The 16,272-nt window shown below is 52.9% G+C and overlaps 1 protein-coding gene across 1 annotated transcript in view; it reads left to right on the top strand.

The window, feature by feature from the left end:
* The window catches only part of ENTREP2 (endosomal transmembrane epsin interactor 2), a 613,337-nt gene extending 597,903 nt beyond the window's left edge, over positions 1-15,434 (top strand). Inside the window, exons 8-11 of the mRNA XM_064296181.1 lie at positions 2,785-2,860; positions 9,061-9,347; positions 10,431-10,506; positions 11,565-15,434. Of these exons, the coding sequence (XP_064152251.1) occupies positions 2,785-2,860; positions 9,061-9,347; positions 10,431-10,506; positions 11,565-11,893 (768 nt within the window). The 3' untranslated portion in view covers positions 11,894-15,434. The remainder of the gene's footprint in view (positions 1-2,784; positions 2,861-9,060; positions 9,348-10,430; positions 10,507-11,564) is intronic.
* Positions 15,435-16,272: the final 838 nt, after the last annotated feature.

The following is a 16,272-nucleotide window of genomic DNA, read 5'->3' as shown; positions in this document are numbered from 1 at the left end:
AGATGAATCTCATTTCCTCCTGACCTTGTCCCAAGGTGCATTTCATTTCTCTTATTTCTATTTCTTTATTAACAGAAGGTTCTTTTTCAGGCAGCAGGTTCAAAGTTGCCACCCATTCCTGCCCAAAAAAAAGTCCAGTAGGAGGTTAGATACAGGAAGAGATATAGAAGGAAACGAAGGTTTAGGGCATTGTTCTTTGTGTTGCGATTTAGCAGGCTTTTGGCAGAGGTTTCCAATCTTGGTTACTGGCATATAGTGACTCCAGAGGAGAGAAGGCAGGGGCGATGACAGTGCCAATTCTTCCTCACCCAGCTCCCTCCCCAAAAAGAGAATGGCAGGCAACAGCGCCCTCGCTCTTTGGGTGAGAACTTGTATGGTAATGTTACTCTAAAGCCTATACACTGGGTCCAAACATAGGTACGGTGGGTCTCCTGCCCGCTGGCAGCACTCTGAGCTCAGTGTGGTCTTGCTCAGAGCCTCTCTCCTGCCAGTGTGGCCCGGTCACCCTTTGTGTTGGTGGAGGGCCGCAGCCCTGTGCACCCCTTGTGTTGGTGGAGGGCTGCAGCCCTGCGCACCCTTTGTGTTGCTAGAGGGCCGCAGCACTGCACACGCTTTGTGTTGCTGGAGGGCCGCAGCCTTGCCACCCTTTGTGTTGGTGGAGGCCCGCAGCCTTGCACACCCTTTGTGTTGCTGGAGGGCCACAGCCTCGCGCACCCTTCGTGTTGGTGGAGGGCCACAGCCTTGCGTACCCTTCGTGTTGGTGGACGGCCTCAGCCTTGCACACCCTTTGTGTTGGTGGAGGGCTGCAGCCCTACACACCCTTTGTGTTGGTGGAGGGCCGCAGCCCTGCGTACCCTTTGTGTTGGTGGAGGGCCACAGCTCTGCGCACCTCTTTGTGTTGGTGGAGGGCTGCGGCCCTACACACCCCTTTGTGTTGGTGGAGGGCCGCAGCCCTGAGCACCCTTTGTGTTGGTGGAGGGCTGCAGCCCTGCGCACCCTTTGTGTTCCTGGAGGGCCTCAGCCTTGTGCACCTCTTTGTGTAGGTGGAGTGCCGCAGCCCAGCGCACCCTTTGTGTTGGTGGAGGGCTGCAGCCGTGCACACCCTTTGTGTTGGTGGAGGACTGCAGCCCTGCGCACCCTTTGTGTTGGTGGAGGGCTGCAGCCCTGCACACCCTTTGTGTTGGTGGAGGGCTGCAGCCGTGCACACCCCTTTGTGTTGGTGGATGGCCGCAGCCCTGCACACCCTTTGTGTTGCTGGAGGGCTGCAGCCCTGCACACCCTTTGCGTTGGTGGAGGGCCGCAGCCCTGCACACCATTTGTGTTGGTGGAGGGCCGCAGCTCTGCGCACCCTTTGTGTTGGTGGAGGCCTGCAGCTGTGTGCACCTGCGGCCCTGGGGAGCCTTGAGGATGGAGGACAAAGAGCCAGATCTCTGATTGAAGTGGGGATGCCCAGGGAGGCATGATGTAATTACCTGAGCTGGAATAGGACCAAGCCGCAGGGCTCCCGGCACCTTCCCGGCTCTCCCCAGAGCTCATTATTTATAAGCGTGTCCCCAAAGAAATCCTGAAATAACACAAAGACTCAAATTGTTTTTTGAAATAGCAGAGGGGCCCACGGGAGCGCACATAAGATGTAGTTACAAGGCCACTGCACCCTAGAGTGGAGATCAGAACCCCTGTGCTAGCCAAGGGGCAGGCGGAGCAGAGGACTGGCAGGCAAGGCAGGAGCAGAGGAGGCTCCCATCCCTACCCCCACCCCCACCCCCACAACTCCCCACCCCCCCAGCGCCACGTGCCTGCTCCTCCCCCTCTCAGGCAGTCCTGAGTCGCTTTAAGAAGAAAGCTGCCATGGTGATGACTCAGTACTGGTCCCACCAAGGCGGCAGGCTGGGCACTATGTTCCCTGGGATGCAGGCCCTTCTGCAAGCTGACCTCTGACCCTGCCCTGAGGTCAGGGTGGGGAGGGTGGCCTGGGGCACAGCCTCTGGATCCCATCTGTAAGGCACAGGAAAGAGAAGGCCTGCAAACTCTGTGGGAGTTTGGGGTTGGTTCAGACAATAACCATCTATTAAATGCTGTCAGCATCCACACTCTGCTGGCACAGAACATTATAGGACTCAGGACTGGTCGTCCCTGTGGCCTTACTCTTCCGTGAGAGAGAACAGGGAGGAGAGGGTGGCTGAGAGAAAGCAGCTGGAAGTGAGGGCAGGCACGTTCTGCCTGGGCACGGCGACCCCAGAGAATCCTGTGGGGCCTTTGTGGGTTCTGAACTGCCCATCAGTGGAAGGTGAGTGGGCTGGAGGGGGTACCACAGCTCTGGTGGGCTTTCAGGGAGTGTGGGGTGCTTTGATTGCAAATGGTCACAGAACCGGTTTGGCCTGGCAAGGACCCATTGCTTTCAAGGCCTGGCAAGGACCCATTGCTTTCAAGTTGATTCTGGCTCTTAGCAACCCTATGGAGCAGGGTAGAACTGCCCCATAGGGTTTCCAAGGCTAGAAATCTTGACGGAAGCAGCCTGCCACATCTTTCTCCCATGGAGCGGCTGGTAGGTTCAAAATGCCAACCTTTCAGTCAGCAGCCAAGTGCTTTAACCACTGGGCCACCAGGGTTCCTTTGCCTTCACACCCACCCTTAAATGAGGGGAGAACATGGGACTGCCAGGACAGCTTTAAGGTCAGTGGTGAGTGCGGGCTGCTGAGGTGGACGGTGCTGTCTGTGCCTTCTCTGGTGGCACCTGAGCCTAGCCCCACTGAAGACCTCCCGATTCTTTGTTTCTTGCTGTAGGTCACGCGTATAGACCAGCAGGTGACTGAGTCCAGCTCTGGGGACCCAAACGCCACAGCTGGCTTCAGCACGCAAGGTAATCTCTGCTCTTACAGATTGGAAGCGCTTATTTGAAGCTGTACATTTCTGTTTTTTGGTGTCTCTTTTCTCATCCTTTTTCTTCTCTCCCTACTCCCTGTCTTCTACATTAAGGGGCTGGGATTTGCTACAGCCTTTCCCATTAAGTACCACATAAATTCCCCACATTTCTTCCTTAGCCTCCCTCAATAAATCAGCATTTCTGGGGGACTTCACTTGTTCCCCCGGGGGTAGGGAGGACATGCCCTTTCTCTCTCGCTTGAGGGGTCTGAACTTGAAGAAAGCACTACTCATCTGGGGGTGTGAGGCTCCAGCAACGACCCTTTCCAGAGCAAAAATAGTAGCAGGCCAATATCCACCCAGCTCCTTTCTCAGGAGAGTGGGCTGGTGAGGAGGGGCCCCGGGCTGAGTCCCTCTGGCCTACAGAGGGCAGAGGCTGGAGGACATTGAAAGAAAAATGAGAAATCACTGGCCCGCAGGGGGTGGAGCCTCAGTACAAAGGTGGGAGGACTGGGCATTTCCAGAGTCTTCTTGAGGTCCTCAAGCTGGCCCATGTGAGTGGCTTTATTCAGATAACCAAGGGTCCCAGAAAGGAACACAACTACAGTTCCAGAGCTCCCTTCCCCATCCCAAACTCCTAGTTAACATCTAAGGGATATAGGAGGGGGCATCCTTTAGGTTCCAGGAGCCCAAGTCGGCAGGTATGGGGATTTGGAAGTGATCTCATCCTTCCCTTGGTGGCTCTGAGGGGCCATCAGAAGCTGTGTCCCAGAAGTGATGACTGATGGCCTTCCCAGGGGCTACCCCAGGGTACAGCATGTCCCAGTTACTCTGTCACAGGGTGGGCCTCTCTGGCTCTCTGCATTCTAGGGTTTGGGCTGAGGGGGGCTGAGGCTGAGCCCTGCCTTATTCCAGCCACAGGACTCCTATGAGGAAAAGGTGCTTGGGACAGCAGAGCCACCTGGAGGCTATGGGAGAACACTCTTGTTTGTCTTCTCTGTACAGATAGGGACAGAGAAGCCTGGGTGCCCCGTCAGAAACTCAGAAGAGCTTGACCTCCTTATTGCCCAGGACATGGGACCTGGGTAGTGACTCCAGGCCCAGCCCTCACATGCAGGTGGTCAGGAGCTCACAGCATAGCAGGCCAGGCAGGCTTAACTTCAGAAAAGACACCTCCCACCAGTTAGTTTCTGTAATGGGTGTGAGGTTCAGGTCGAGATTTCATTTTCTTGCCTACATGCCTAATTGCTTCAGCCCCACTTGTTGAAAAAGGTACCCTCCCTCCACTCAATTGCTTTGGTATGTTTGTCAAAAATCAGTTGGGTCTATTTCTGGGTTCTCTGTTCAGTTCCGTTGATCTTTTATCTATCCCTCTGCCAATACCACAGTCTTGATTACTGTAGTGATATAGTAAGTCTTAATATTGGGTAGAGATTATTTTAGCTATTCTAGAAGCTTTGTCTTTCCATACAAACTTTAGAATAAGTTTGTGTCTACAAAATCCTTGCTGGGATTTTGATAGGCATTGGATTAAACAGTAGCATTAAACAAACAAACAAAAAAATCCATTTAGGGAGGATTGACATTTTTACTATGTCAAGTCCTCTGATCCATGAACATGGTATGTCTCCCCATTTATTTGGGTCTTCTTTCATTTGTTTCATCCACAGTCTGTAATTTTCAGTATATAGATCCTATACATGTTTCATTAAGTGTATGGCTGAGTATTTTATTTTCCTGGGAGTGATGGTAAATGGTTTTTAATTTCAATTGTGTTTTTAATTTCCACTTCTGCATGTTCATTGTTAGTAGATAGGATTGATAATATGATAGAAAGTTGATTCATTTTTGGGTGTTGATCCTGTATTCTGCAACCTTGCTGACCTCACTTATTGGTTCTTGAACTGTTCTTGTAGATTCTGGGCTTTTTCCCCCCATCTATTAATGTAGCAAAATAGTAACCAAAACCAAAAACCAAACCTGTTGCAGGCAAGTTGATTCCAACTCATAGCCACCCTACAGAACACAGTAGAACTGCCCCACAGGGTTTGCGAGGAGCTGCTAGTATATTCAAACTGCTGAGCTTTTGGTTAGCAGTTGAGCTCTTAACCACTGTTCCACCAGGGCTCCAAAATAGTAACAAAAATAAAAGAAATTAAATTTAATTTTTTAAAAAAGCAAAATAGTAACGACATTGCTGCTGGCAAGCCGGGAGGGGAGCTGCCACCCTTGATCCTGACTGGCCACTTGTAAACTGATCCATCTCTTTGGGAAAGCGTTTCAGATAAAAAGCCATAAAATTGTTCATGCCTGTGATGTGCTCTCACTTCTGGAACCATGCCAGGGCAGTACTGCAAAAGAAGAAAGTGCCACATGTGAAGATGGTTGTATTTTTGTAATAATAAAAACTTGGGAGAATAATGAAGTCCATTAACAGAGAAAAGTCAGGGAGGATATGTTACATTATTATCCATTAATGAGGAAAAATGCTTGTGACCTGTGAGGTGAAATACTGAAGTCCACGAGGGTTACGACTACTGTGAAGACATAGGCACACAGTCCAACTAGGGCGAATGTATACAAAGGAATGAATTAGCAGCTTGGGGCCGTGAGCTTCTCCTGTAATGTTATACTAATGCTATAAGTTACAATTAATATATATATGTATGTGTGTGCACGTGTGTGCATGTGTGTACATTTATATACCCCCACACACATACATTCAGAGCTGACTCACATTGGTCTCCCCATGACTCCATTGCCTTGAGAAGCTCGGCCATTTAACTATCACTAGCATTCAGAGAGAACTGGGATCAAGAGGAACCAGTAAGAATGAATGTTATTAAAAATATTTTTAATGTACTGCTATGAAATACTCTAGGCGTTTTTTTAAAAAATACTTTATCGTGTTTTAGGTGAAAATTTACACAGCAAATTAGGTTCACATTTAACAATTTTTTTACAGATTGCTCCATGGCACTGGCTACATTTTTCACAATGTGTCAGCATTCTCATTATTTCCATTCTGTTTGTTCTGTTTCCATTAATCTAGCTTCCCTGCCCCTCCTTACCTTCTCATCTTTGTTTTAGGGTAAATGTTGACTGGTCTCATATAGTTGATTATTTAAGGGAGAACAGTACTCACTGGTGATAGTGTTTATTTTATAAGCCAATCTATTATTTGGATAAAAGGTGTCCACTGGGAGTGGCTTCAATTCCACATTCAAAGAGTATCTTAGAGTGATAGTCTTAGGGGTTCCTCTAGTCTCTATCAGTCCAGTAAGTCTGGCCTTTTTTAGGAATTTGAGTTTTGTTCTACATTTTTCTCCCTTTCTATCCAGGACCTTCTATTGTGTCCCTGATCAGAAAGGTCATTAGTGGTAGTCAGGCACCATCTAGTTCTTCTGGTTTCAGGCTAGACAAGGCTGTGGTTCATGTAGATTGTTAGTCCTGTGAACTAGTTTCTTCTTCAAGTCTTTGGTTTTCTTCATTCTCTTTTGTTCCAGACTAGTATTAGTTGTATCTTAGATGGCTACTCACAAGCTTTTAAGACCCCAGACACAACTCACCAAACTAGAATGTAGAACATAGACCCCAGACACTACTCACCAAACTAGAATGTAAAACATAGTTTATGAACTATGTTATGCCAGTTGATGGAACTGTCCCACGAGACTATGGTCTTTAGCCTTCAAACCCAGTAAATCACTCCCATGAAGTGTTTGGTTATGTCTAGGCAGTATCCATAACTGTGCACCATGTGTTACTCCAGACATTTTGATAAGTTTGATAAGTTAATAATTACAAGGTATAGGTTTGAAATTTTCTAACAAGATGGTAAGTGCTGTTTCTTTTCTACATTCATATTTGAGCATTTGCTCAATTATTTTCTTAGAATAAATTCTTAGGAGTGAAATTGCAGTGTCCAAGGAAATGTGTATTTTATATTTTGGTATATTAGCCAAATTACATTCTGGAAAGGTTTTATAACTAGTTTACATACCCAGCAAGGGCATATGAGCCCACAAGACATTGTCAGTCTTGGTGATCTTTAACACCCTTGTAGACAAACATCACACACACACACACAATTTGAGAGCCCTGGTAGCAGAATGGTTAAGTACTCGGCTGCTAACTGAAAGGTTGGCAGTTCAAACCCACCAGCAGCTCTGTGGGAGAAAAGACCTTGTGATCTGCTCCGGTAAAGAGTACAGACTAGGAAACCCTAGAGGGTAGTTCTACTTTGTCCCATAGAGTCGCTCTGAGTCGGAATAGACTCTCCAGCACATAACGGCAACACAGCAGCATTAATTATGGAGTGCAGTTCTACTCTGAAACACATGGGGTCACCATGAGTCAGGATCGACTCTATGGCAACCAGCTTGGTTTGGTTTGGTCCATTTGTAGTTCAATTTTGCATCCATTTTTTTTTTTTTCTCTTGCCATGTTTCTCTTTGTAAATGTTTAAGAAAAGCACATTTGTTGAACGTCTTTGTTGAACGTCTGGGCGAGATCACGTGTAAGGGGAACAGCTCTTCCTGTTCGTTGGACATGTGCCTTCCCGGGTTGTCCTTTAGTTTTCCTCCACAAATGATGCCTTTTTCCATAGACAGTTACAGCGTTTGCACTGTCACATTTATCAACCTTTCCTTCTGCGGTTTTTGTCGTGTTTACGAAGGCTTGCTCCACTTCAGGGCGGTAAGAGGAAACTTTCTGAAGCGTTTGTTTTCTTGTATATGATGTATAAGGTGCTGTTCATCGTCCTGTTTTTTCCAAATAGACTGCTCATGTCATGTTCCCACGCCAGGTACTGAGGAGAGAAGCAGTGGACAGTGCAGGGGGTGACTAAGCAAGAGCCTTCTAGAACTGGCCTGCTTCCAGCTGGCTCCAGCCACTTAGTGGCTTTGTGACCCTCTTTCCTTACCCTCTCTCAGCCACTTTTCCTGGGCTGTGGAGTGGGAGTGACTGTGGGGTTGGCTCATAGGTGGCTGGTGACAGCTTGATGGACTGTTGCCTCTAAAAGTCCTTAGCCCGGCTCAGGCACACAGGCAGGGGAATGGAGTGTGTGGAGACAGAACGGCCAGTATCTACACGTGGCCCCTCTTGGCTGTGGCCTCTCCCACTGGTTCCTGGTTAGAACCCACAGAAAGGGATGGAAGGAACAGACCCCAAAGCCGCCCTGGAGTTGTTCAGGCTGCTGGGATTCTAACAAAGTGCCCCCCATTCAGGCCACACACCTCACAATACCTACCCCAGCAGGGTAGTTACCCTCACGGCAGGGAGCTCTGTGGTGACTGGTGATGCGGGGGCAGTGAGAGCCTCTCAGGCTTCATTCACTGTGGGTGCAGACTCCTTGGGAATCTCTCTAAAACAGGTTACCGTCAGGCCACCTGGGGTGCAGCCCAGGGGTGCCAGTGCTGCCAGTCTGGGGACTCCACTTGGTGTGGTAGGGGCTAGAGCCAGACCTGACCAGCATCACTGGTCTGAGTATCAGTTCTAAAACTGGAGTGGGCATCAGAAGGCCCTGGAGGGCTTATGAAAGCACAGATGGCTGGGCTCATGCCGGGTGGAGTTCCTGAGTCCATGGGTCTGGGTGAGACTCAAGAATCTGCATTTCTAACACGTTCCCAAGTGATGCTGATGCTACTGGTCTGGGGACCACACCTTGAGAATCCAGGCAGGCATCCCATCAGCTGGGTTTCTCTCACCCTGTCTGACCAGGGGATGTACTCCAGGCCCCAGGTACCACCCCTGTGTGGGGCAGGCAGAGTCTCAGATCCCACAGGACCTGGCTGGGGTGCTCTGAAGTCCTTCAGAGTGCCCTGCCTTCTCTGAATGGGCCCCAGTGGCCGATCAAGCATCTTTGTGACCTGGATAACATCCTGGTCCCCACCCACACCCCAAAGGATGGCCTGGATGTGGGATATGAGACTTCCAATCCCTGGGGAGGCATCACCCCACCACAAAAGGAGAAACCACTGTCTGTCCTGTCTTTCAGTCTTTGAGTCAGTCCCCCCATGTCCCTCCTGGGATGACTCTTGGGGGGTCACATGGTGCCCCCCAGCCCTTCAACACCAGAGCAGCGTTTCCCAGCCTCCACTGGTATTACTAAGCCCCGGAAGTTTCAGAGTGTACTCAGGGTTGGGGTCTAGAAGGGAGGGCGGCCCCGCCCCTAACCTGTGCCATCTCGCCTTGCAGCGTCAGTGGACCCGGCAAGCCTCCCTGCTGCCGAGCGCGCCACTGCGCCGGACCTGAGCTGTTGCTCCCTGGACGGGCCGGCGGCGTCCTCCCCACCACGGTCCCCGCCTCCCTGCCGCCCCTCCTGCCGCGCGTCCCCAGACGGCCCCAGCGTCGGCGCGTGGGCGCGGGCGGGCCCAGAGCGCATGGCCCGCTCTACCAGCGACCCCACCTCGTGCGCTGCAGGTACCGCGGACCTGGCCCACCTGTGTCCCCGCGGGTTCGCCCAGCCCTCCCTGGCGCCTCAGGTCTGGCTTAGTGTCTTCTGAGAGCCCAGGCTGGCCTTGGGATCCCTGCCTGGGATGTGGGGAGATTGGGACTGTGGTCTTGATATCAGGCTCCAAATCGTCACGGAATGCTTGGACCCTGATCCTGGGGGTGGTGGGCAGCCCTCTGCCGGGGGAGAGGGAGGGGCGTCAGGGTTTAGGGAGACGCAGCTCCCAGGGCTCTCCCAGAGCAGAGCCTGGGTCAGGAGCAGGGGAGGGTTCCCGGGTTTATAGCTCCTGTCAGCCTTTCCTGGCTCTGCACCCGGGAGTGGCCCTGGGCTGTCTACTTGTTGGAAATGCCAGTACCGGGTCAGCTGTGGAGCCCTGCCAGGCGTGGCCATGTCTCGGTGACAGTGCCGGGTGGGTGGGGTGACACGGGTGCGTTTTAAACACCATGTCCTGCCACACTTGGCAGAGCTGCGTGTGTGTCCTGGAGCTCAAGTGGGGCTCACCCTGCTGACTGTTAGAGGGCACATGTTGCCCTGCCGTGTTAGGGCCAACACTTGGTCCTCCTGGTTCACAGTCATGCCTATGCGTTCGGGGTGCTCAGGGCCAGCAAGTGAAATTCATGCTCTGAGCCATGACCTTTTAGGGATGAGAATGAAGGGGGCCGTGGTTTGATGACAGTGTGACAGTGACCCAAGTCCTTCTCTGCCTCCAGCCACATGACCCTCTGGGCCTAGAGGAGACTGTTAACTATTCTACACATCAAAGGCCTGGGCCTCCCAGGGCCTTTGGGGAACTCAGACATGGCTGGGTGTTCAGATGAGGGAAGCTGGGCCTGCCCTGGGCACTGCTGTCATTTGAGGAACTCGGCCCACTGCAGGGAGGGCGGGTGTGGGACTGGAGAAGGACACGGACCCGGGATTGCTGGCGTGACTGATGGTGAGCAGAGCTGCAGGGGTGTCCTACTTTACCTGCGTTCAGGTGAGCATAAACTCAGGAGCTAGCTAGTTGCTTGTCTGACAGCTGCAATGCTTTTCTTAGCCACGGGAGGGTTATTATAGTTTGGTTGGTAAACGGTTTTTCCCTTGAATGTGTTAATGGAATTCTCCTTCCGGTGCAGGTGGTACTTCCTCGCATAGCCCCGTGTGCATTTGTGATCTGGAAGCAGGGACATCCCAGGCTGCTCGAGCGACTGGTGAGACACTCGCTTTCTAACGCTTTGCACAGACACCCGATGAGATATAGGTGGGGAGACTCATGGGTCATTTGCTGCGTGGCTTTCGCATATTGCTCCCCGTGTCCCCAGGAATGGGAGTTACCCATCTATTTGGGCTGGGAACAAGGGCATTTCCTCCTCTCTGGTGGGAACCTACTGGGGCTTAATGCACACACGGTCGCTTCCGTCACTTTCCTGATGGGAATCTGCTTTGGAGTAGATTGGCCCCCCAGTGAGTTGTTCACAATTTTTCATGTTTACTTACTGAGCTTGCTCAGTGCCACCAAAAATGCCGCAGGCCAACAGGATGTGTTCCCTTTGGGCTACTTGAAACTCAGTGTAGGCAAGTCAGGCCCTATCTAGTCCCTGGTTGGTCACTCACAGCTGCCTGCTACCAGCTGGCGTCTTCTCAGGTGCCATCAGGCCAGGGCTTGTGCTGTGGATCGTCATGGCCGGTGGCCACCCTACTGGGGGTTGATGCCCCTTCCTGGCCATTAGCCTGGGGGTCCGGGCCTAGTCTCTGAGCCCTGCAGCCCTGAGAGGTGGCTGCTGTCCACACCTGCGCATGTAGGAGGGAGCCCCCCTGCCACGGTCACGGAGCAGTGTCACCCCCAAAGGAAAAGGTCATTGAGCTGGGAGAGGCTGAGAAGGGTCCCTCACACAGTTTGAAACTGTCCTGCTTCCAGATCTTGGCTGTACGAGGGGGCCTGAGGAGGCATTTTAGCTTGGGGACTCGAGTGGACAGACAAGACAGGAGGGGATCCTGCCCTGTCCTGCTCTTCTCTGGCCTGCCTGGCATTTTACCCTTCGGGAGACCCTGGCCGCTCCAGGTTAATGCAGGGCTGAGGGGGACCAGGCTGCACAGGGGAGAAAGGAGCCAGGAAGCGGGGCCGCGCCCAGAGCACCAGTCTCAGAAGCAGAAAGCTGGTCCCAAGCAGCTTTCATTTGCCTTTGAAGGAATGTGTGTGTTTAACAGCTGCCTGACGTCTTGCTTGGTTTTGCTTCTTTTTACTGGTATCTTTCTCCTTTGATACTAGTTCCCACATCTCGCTCTGCCGAGGCCACCTCTGCTTATCAGCACCCTCTTTCCCCATCGGGAGAACAAAGTGGTGCCTGGAAAACCGGCCAGCAGCAGTTCAAGCCAGAGGCCTCGCAACCCATCTCCAAGCAGTGTCCTCACTTGGTGGTGGACAGCCAGGTCTACACGGACACCAGGGTCCTGGTGGCCAAGTTCCTAGAGCACGCGCACAGTGCCCTGCCTGCTGAGGTACGGCACGTGGTGCGTGCCATCCGCTCCGTGGTCGCCCCTGACGAGTGCCACCCGGACGAAGCCATCCTCAGCACCAGTGTTCTGGACCAGGTGTGAAGGACCCAGTGTCTGCACATGGACCCGGACAGTCCTGGTGCAGCAAGCCCTCTTGCCGGAAGTGGCGGACTTGGCAGAGGACAAGCCCAGGGGACAGCCATGAGCCTCTGGGGTGGCCTGGGCAGAGAGCTCTTACTTCCTCTCCTGAGGTGGAGGACTGATCCACTGTTTTCTCGGTGATCACATTTCCCACCTATTTCAGAATACAGAAAAACTCGTATCCACAGTGAATTCTGCAGTTTTATCAAGTGTGTGTCACCTCGAACTAATGCAGGTGACACAAATGTGAATACAGTGGCAGGCGATACTCATGTAACTTAAAGACACTACCAAAAATCCCCAAACCAGTTGCCACCTGGTCGATTCTGACTCATGGAGCCCCCATGTGTGTAAAATAGAACTGTGCTCCCTAGGGTTCTCAAGGCTGGGACCTTGCAGAAGCAAATTGCCAGGACTTTTTTTCGAGGCATCTCTGGGTGAGTTCGAACCGCCAACCTTTCAGTTAGTAGTCGAGTACTTAAGTGTTTGCACCACCCAGATACCTTCAAAACCAGAGTCGTTAAAAGCAGGAGTCCCCCATCAGTTTAGCTCAGTGTTAAGTGGACGGAAGCTGACATCAAGTAATGAAGCCATTTCCATATGTGGCTTGTCATTCTATAATCAAACATTTATCATAGCCTACCTTTAAAGAAAATAGGTCATTCTAGCACAGGTGGCAGCCGGGGCCCAACTCTGTGCCCCAGGGCTCCGGGGCTATTGTGCCAACAGAGGTACAATGTTGGACTCTGTTGGGGGCTGGCCACCCCTGGGGGGCAGAGGGAGGCGTGTGGCAAGGGGCTTTGACAGGCCTCTCATTGGCTTGTCTCCCAGGCTTCCCCTTCTCAGCCCTCCATCTGTGGGGTGCCTTCCCCGCTTCCTCTCTGGTTTCTTTTTGGCCTCTGCCTCCCTCCCACTCGTTAACTGACTCCAGTGGGGAATGGAAACTGGTCGTTGCTATTTGTTCCATAATCATGAGCACCTACTCTGAGCCACCACTCATTTGGGGGTTTCCCTTGTGTCCAGCTTGTAACTGATTGGCCGTGGTGGGTTGAGGCCCGGGGGATGAGGTCATCTTTCTGGGATGTGTGACCTTCTAATAAACCCAGTCTCAGATGGCCCAGTGCAGACCCTTGCCAGCCAGGCCAGCAGCAAAATCAACTGCATTGGAGAATGGAGGTTGTAATTGTTTATTTTCATAAAAACACCCAATGTGTTGGTGATGCAGAAGCAGCCCGCCCAGCCCCCTCTGAGACAGCCACTTGGCCCCTGGCCCCTCATGTTCTGGCTGTCAGAGGCTGCCACTTCCGGGAGAGCTCTCCGCAGTGACGGCAGTGCCTGTGTCTGTGCCATCAAACCAGGAGGACCAGCACGCAGGGGACACGGGGCCCCTGGGCTGGGCTGGAGGCTCCCACGCGCACAAAGCCACCCAGGCCATCCAGGGCTCCTCTGGGAGCTCAAGGCCGCACCAGGAATGCAGAGGGAGGACCAGGCAAAGGCTCACACTGCCCAGCCACCCAGCAGCCCCAGTGGCCACACCTGCTCCCGGTTCCCTCTGCTCCAAGCAGCCTGTGCCTGTCTGCGCCCCATCCTTAGCCTCTAGACCCCCGTAGCTAACATGCTGGGCCTGGCTCCTATGGTTGGAGCCTGGGAGGGAACAGGCCCTTCTGCCCTCCAGCCCAGGTGCCTGACCCTCCCTCCAGCCCGGACCTGGCGTGAGCTGAATGTGGGGGGTGGCGCTGTGGCCAGCATGACTGACACCTGCAAAGCTTTACTAGTACTGCTGGTCAGTGCCTCCAGGGGGTTATAGCACCAGCTTTACTAGTACTGCTGGTCACCGCCTCCAGGGGATTATAGCACCAGCTTTACTAGTACTGCTGGTCAGCTCCTCCCATGGGTTACAGCACCGGCTTTACTAGTACTGCTGGTCACCGCCTCCAGGGGGTTATAGCACCAGCTTTACTAGTACTGCTGGTCACCGCCTCCAGGGGGTTATAGCACCAGCTTTACTAGTACTGCTGGTCAGCTCCTCCCATGGGTTACAGCACCGGCTTTACTAGTACTGCTGGTCAGTGCCTCCAGGGGGTTATAGCACCAGCTTTACTAGTACTGCTGGTCAGCTCCTCCCAGGGGTTACAGCACCGGCTTTACTAGTACTGCTGGTCACCGCCTCCAGGGGGTTATAGCACCAGCTTTACTAGTACTGCTGGTCAGCTCCTCCCATGGGTTCCAGCACCAGCTTTACTAGTACTGCTGGTCAGCTCCTCCCAGGGGTTACAGCACCGGCTTTACTAGTACTGCTGGTCAGCTCCTCCCAGGGGTTACAGCACCGGCTTTACTAGTACTGCTGGTCAGCGCCTCCCAGGGGTTACAGCACCAGCTTTACTAGTACTGCTGGTCAGCTCATCCCATGGGTTATAGCACCGGCTTTACTAGTACTGCTGGTCAGCTCCTCCCAGGGGTTATAGCACCGGCTTTACTAGTACTGCTCGTCAGCGCCTCCCAGGGGTTATAGCATCGGCTTTACTAGTACTGCTGGTCAGCTCCTCCCAGGGGTTACAGCACTGGCTTTACTAGTACTGCTGGTCAGCTCCTCCCAGGGGTTATAGCACTGGCTTTACTAGTACTGCTGGTCAGTGCCTCTGGAGGGTTACAACAGCAGCAGACAACTAGAAATGAGGCCCTTTGACCAAAGCCGCTCCTTTTCTAGAAGAGACATATTAAAGGTGAATACTATGAGATGAATTTATTCAGACTATCAAGAGGGAAACATATTCTCTTATTGTTCTCAAGTGAGGGCTTTTAAAGTTCTAAAAAAGCCAAATCCCTTTGAGGGTAAGGTCAAAGTGCCCCTTGGCCCAGCCCACAAGCGAAGCATCAGTGGCCCCAGAGCCCACGCCTCGGAATCAGGGCACTTTCAGAGTCTCTGGGTGGGGAGCCAGGTTCCTCCTGCTTAAGGGGGTCCACACTCAGGCATGTGACTTCATGCAGCCTTGTCCCTGGCTGAGCCCCCAGGGGCTAAACCTGCAGTTCTCAGACCTGGCTGCAACTCATTGACTCAACCGTTGGGGGTGGCAGCAGGGCACTTGAGTCTTTTTATCTCCAGCCAGGGTGGCAGACGCTGGGCTCCCAGCCCAGCCCTCTGTGCCCTCCCCATTTCTGCAGTCCAGCAATGCATCTTTTCTGCAGTTTGGGCTCAAGCCGCACCCAGGCTGGGACTCCCCAGTCGCATGGTGTGGATACCACCCATGTCCCCGCCCCTCTGCTCCCGGTGGTTCTGAGGTGCTCCCCCCACCCCCACCATCCCACACCCATTTCTGTATTTGCTCTCACAGCAGCTCCACTTTGCAGATGAGGAAACTGCGCCTGGTTTTATCCTGCTGGGCTGGAACCTGGCCTTCTGCTCCTAAATATAGGGATGTTGGGGGTGGTGGTGGCTGCAGGTGAGGAGTCAGGCTGGGCCCTCCTCCGCCCCTGCTCAGGGCCCGGGGGCCACATGGGCACTAGGAGGGCCCCAGGCTGTCAGGAAAGGTCCTGAGAAGGGGGGGGCGAGGGGGACAGTCACCAGGGAATGGCTCACGACCTGACCAGCCCTGGCGCCCCAGCCAGCTCAGGGGTGCCCCGGGACAGGAGCCACAGCAGTAGCATCCAGAGCCCACAGTCCATGTGGCCCACCACCCAGGGCAAGCAGCTCGCCACCCCTCAGCCCACCTAGGGGCCTACTGGTCTCCATGCTTTGGCATCTGCAATGGCCTGTGTGGGGCTGGGCTGGAGGTGACCCCCCTCCTCCGTCGTGCCCTAGGTCCTTTCCTCTCTGCATCGAGGCTATCACAGGCCCAGGCAGATGGTTTCCACCAGGACACAGTGGCCCAAGGACGTCCACCCTGAAGAGTGGATGCCTTCTGGGAGACCATCCTCTGACCCCAGCCTGCGGGCTATGGGGCACTGAGGTGGGCAGGCCCTGCACTCCAACTCTATAGCAAACTAGGTGGGGGTACACTTCATTCATAAGGACATAGGTCTTCGTTCAGCCTGAAAACAACCGTACAGACTAAATGCTTGTAACAAATCATGTAACGAGCTCATTTCAAGTGGGGTTTTTTTTTTTCCCTCAGCTGTATTGATTCACAGACATTGGCTGCTAAGGCGGAATTTATAGGAAATTGTTTTCAAGCCACAAGAGACTTGTTTGTACAACTCGAAGGTTGTATTTATTTAATGTACCTCAAAGTGTTTTAATAATCAGTGTTTTAATAAAAAGTATTTCTGGCCTTGGTGTCCCTGTGGACTCATTGGATGGAGATAGGGCTGGGAGCATGGGGGTTCTGCCAGCAAGTGGCCAT

This window comes from Loxodonta africana, chromosome 13 (genome assembly GCF_030014295.1).
Source record: "Loxodonta africana isolate mLoxAfr1 chromosome 13, mLoxAfr1.hap2, whole genome shotgun sequence".
Lineage (NCBI taxonomy): Eukaryota > Metazoa > Chordata > Mammalia > Proboscidea > Elephantidae > Loxodonta > Loxodonta africana.
The sequence above is the reverse complement of the archived record's forward strand: the minus strand, read 5'-3'. Positions and strand labels throughout refer to the sequence as shown.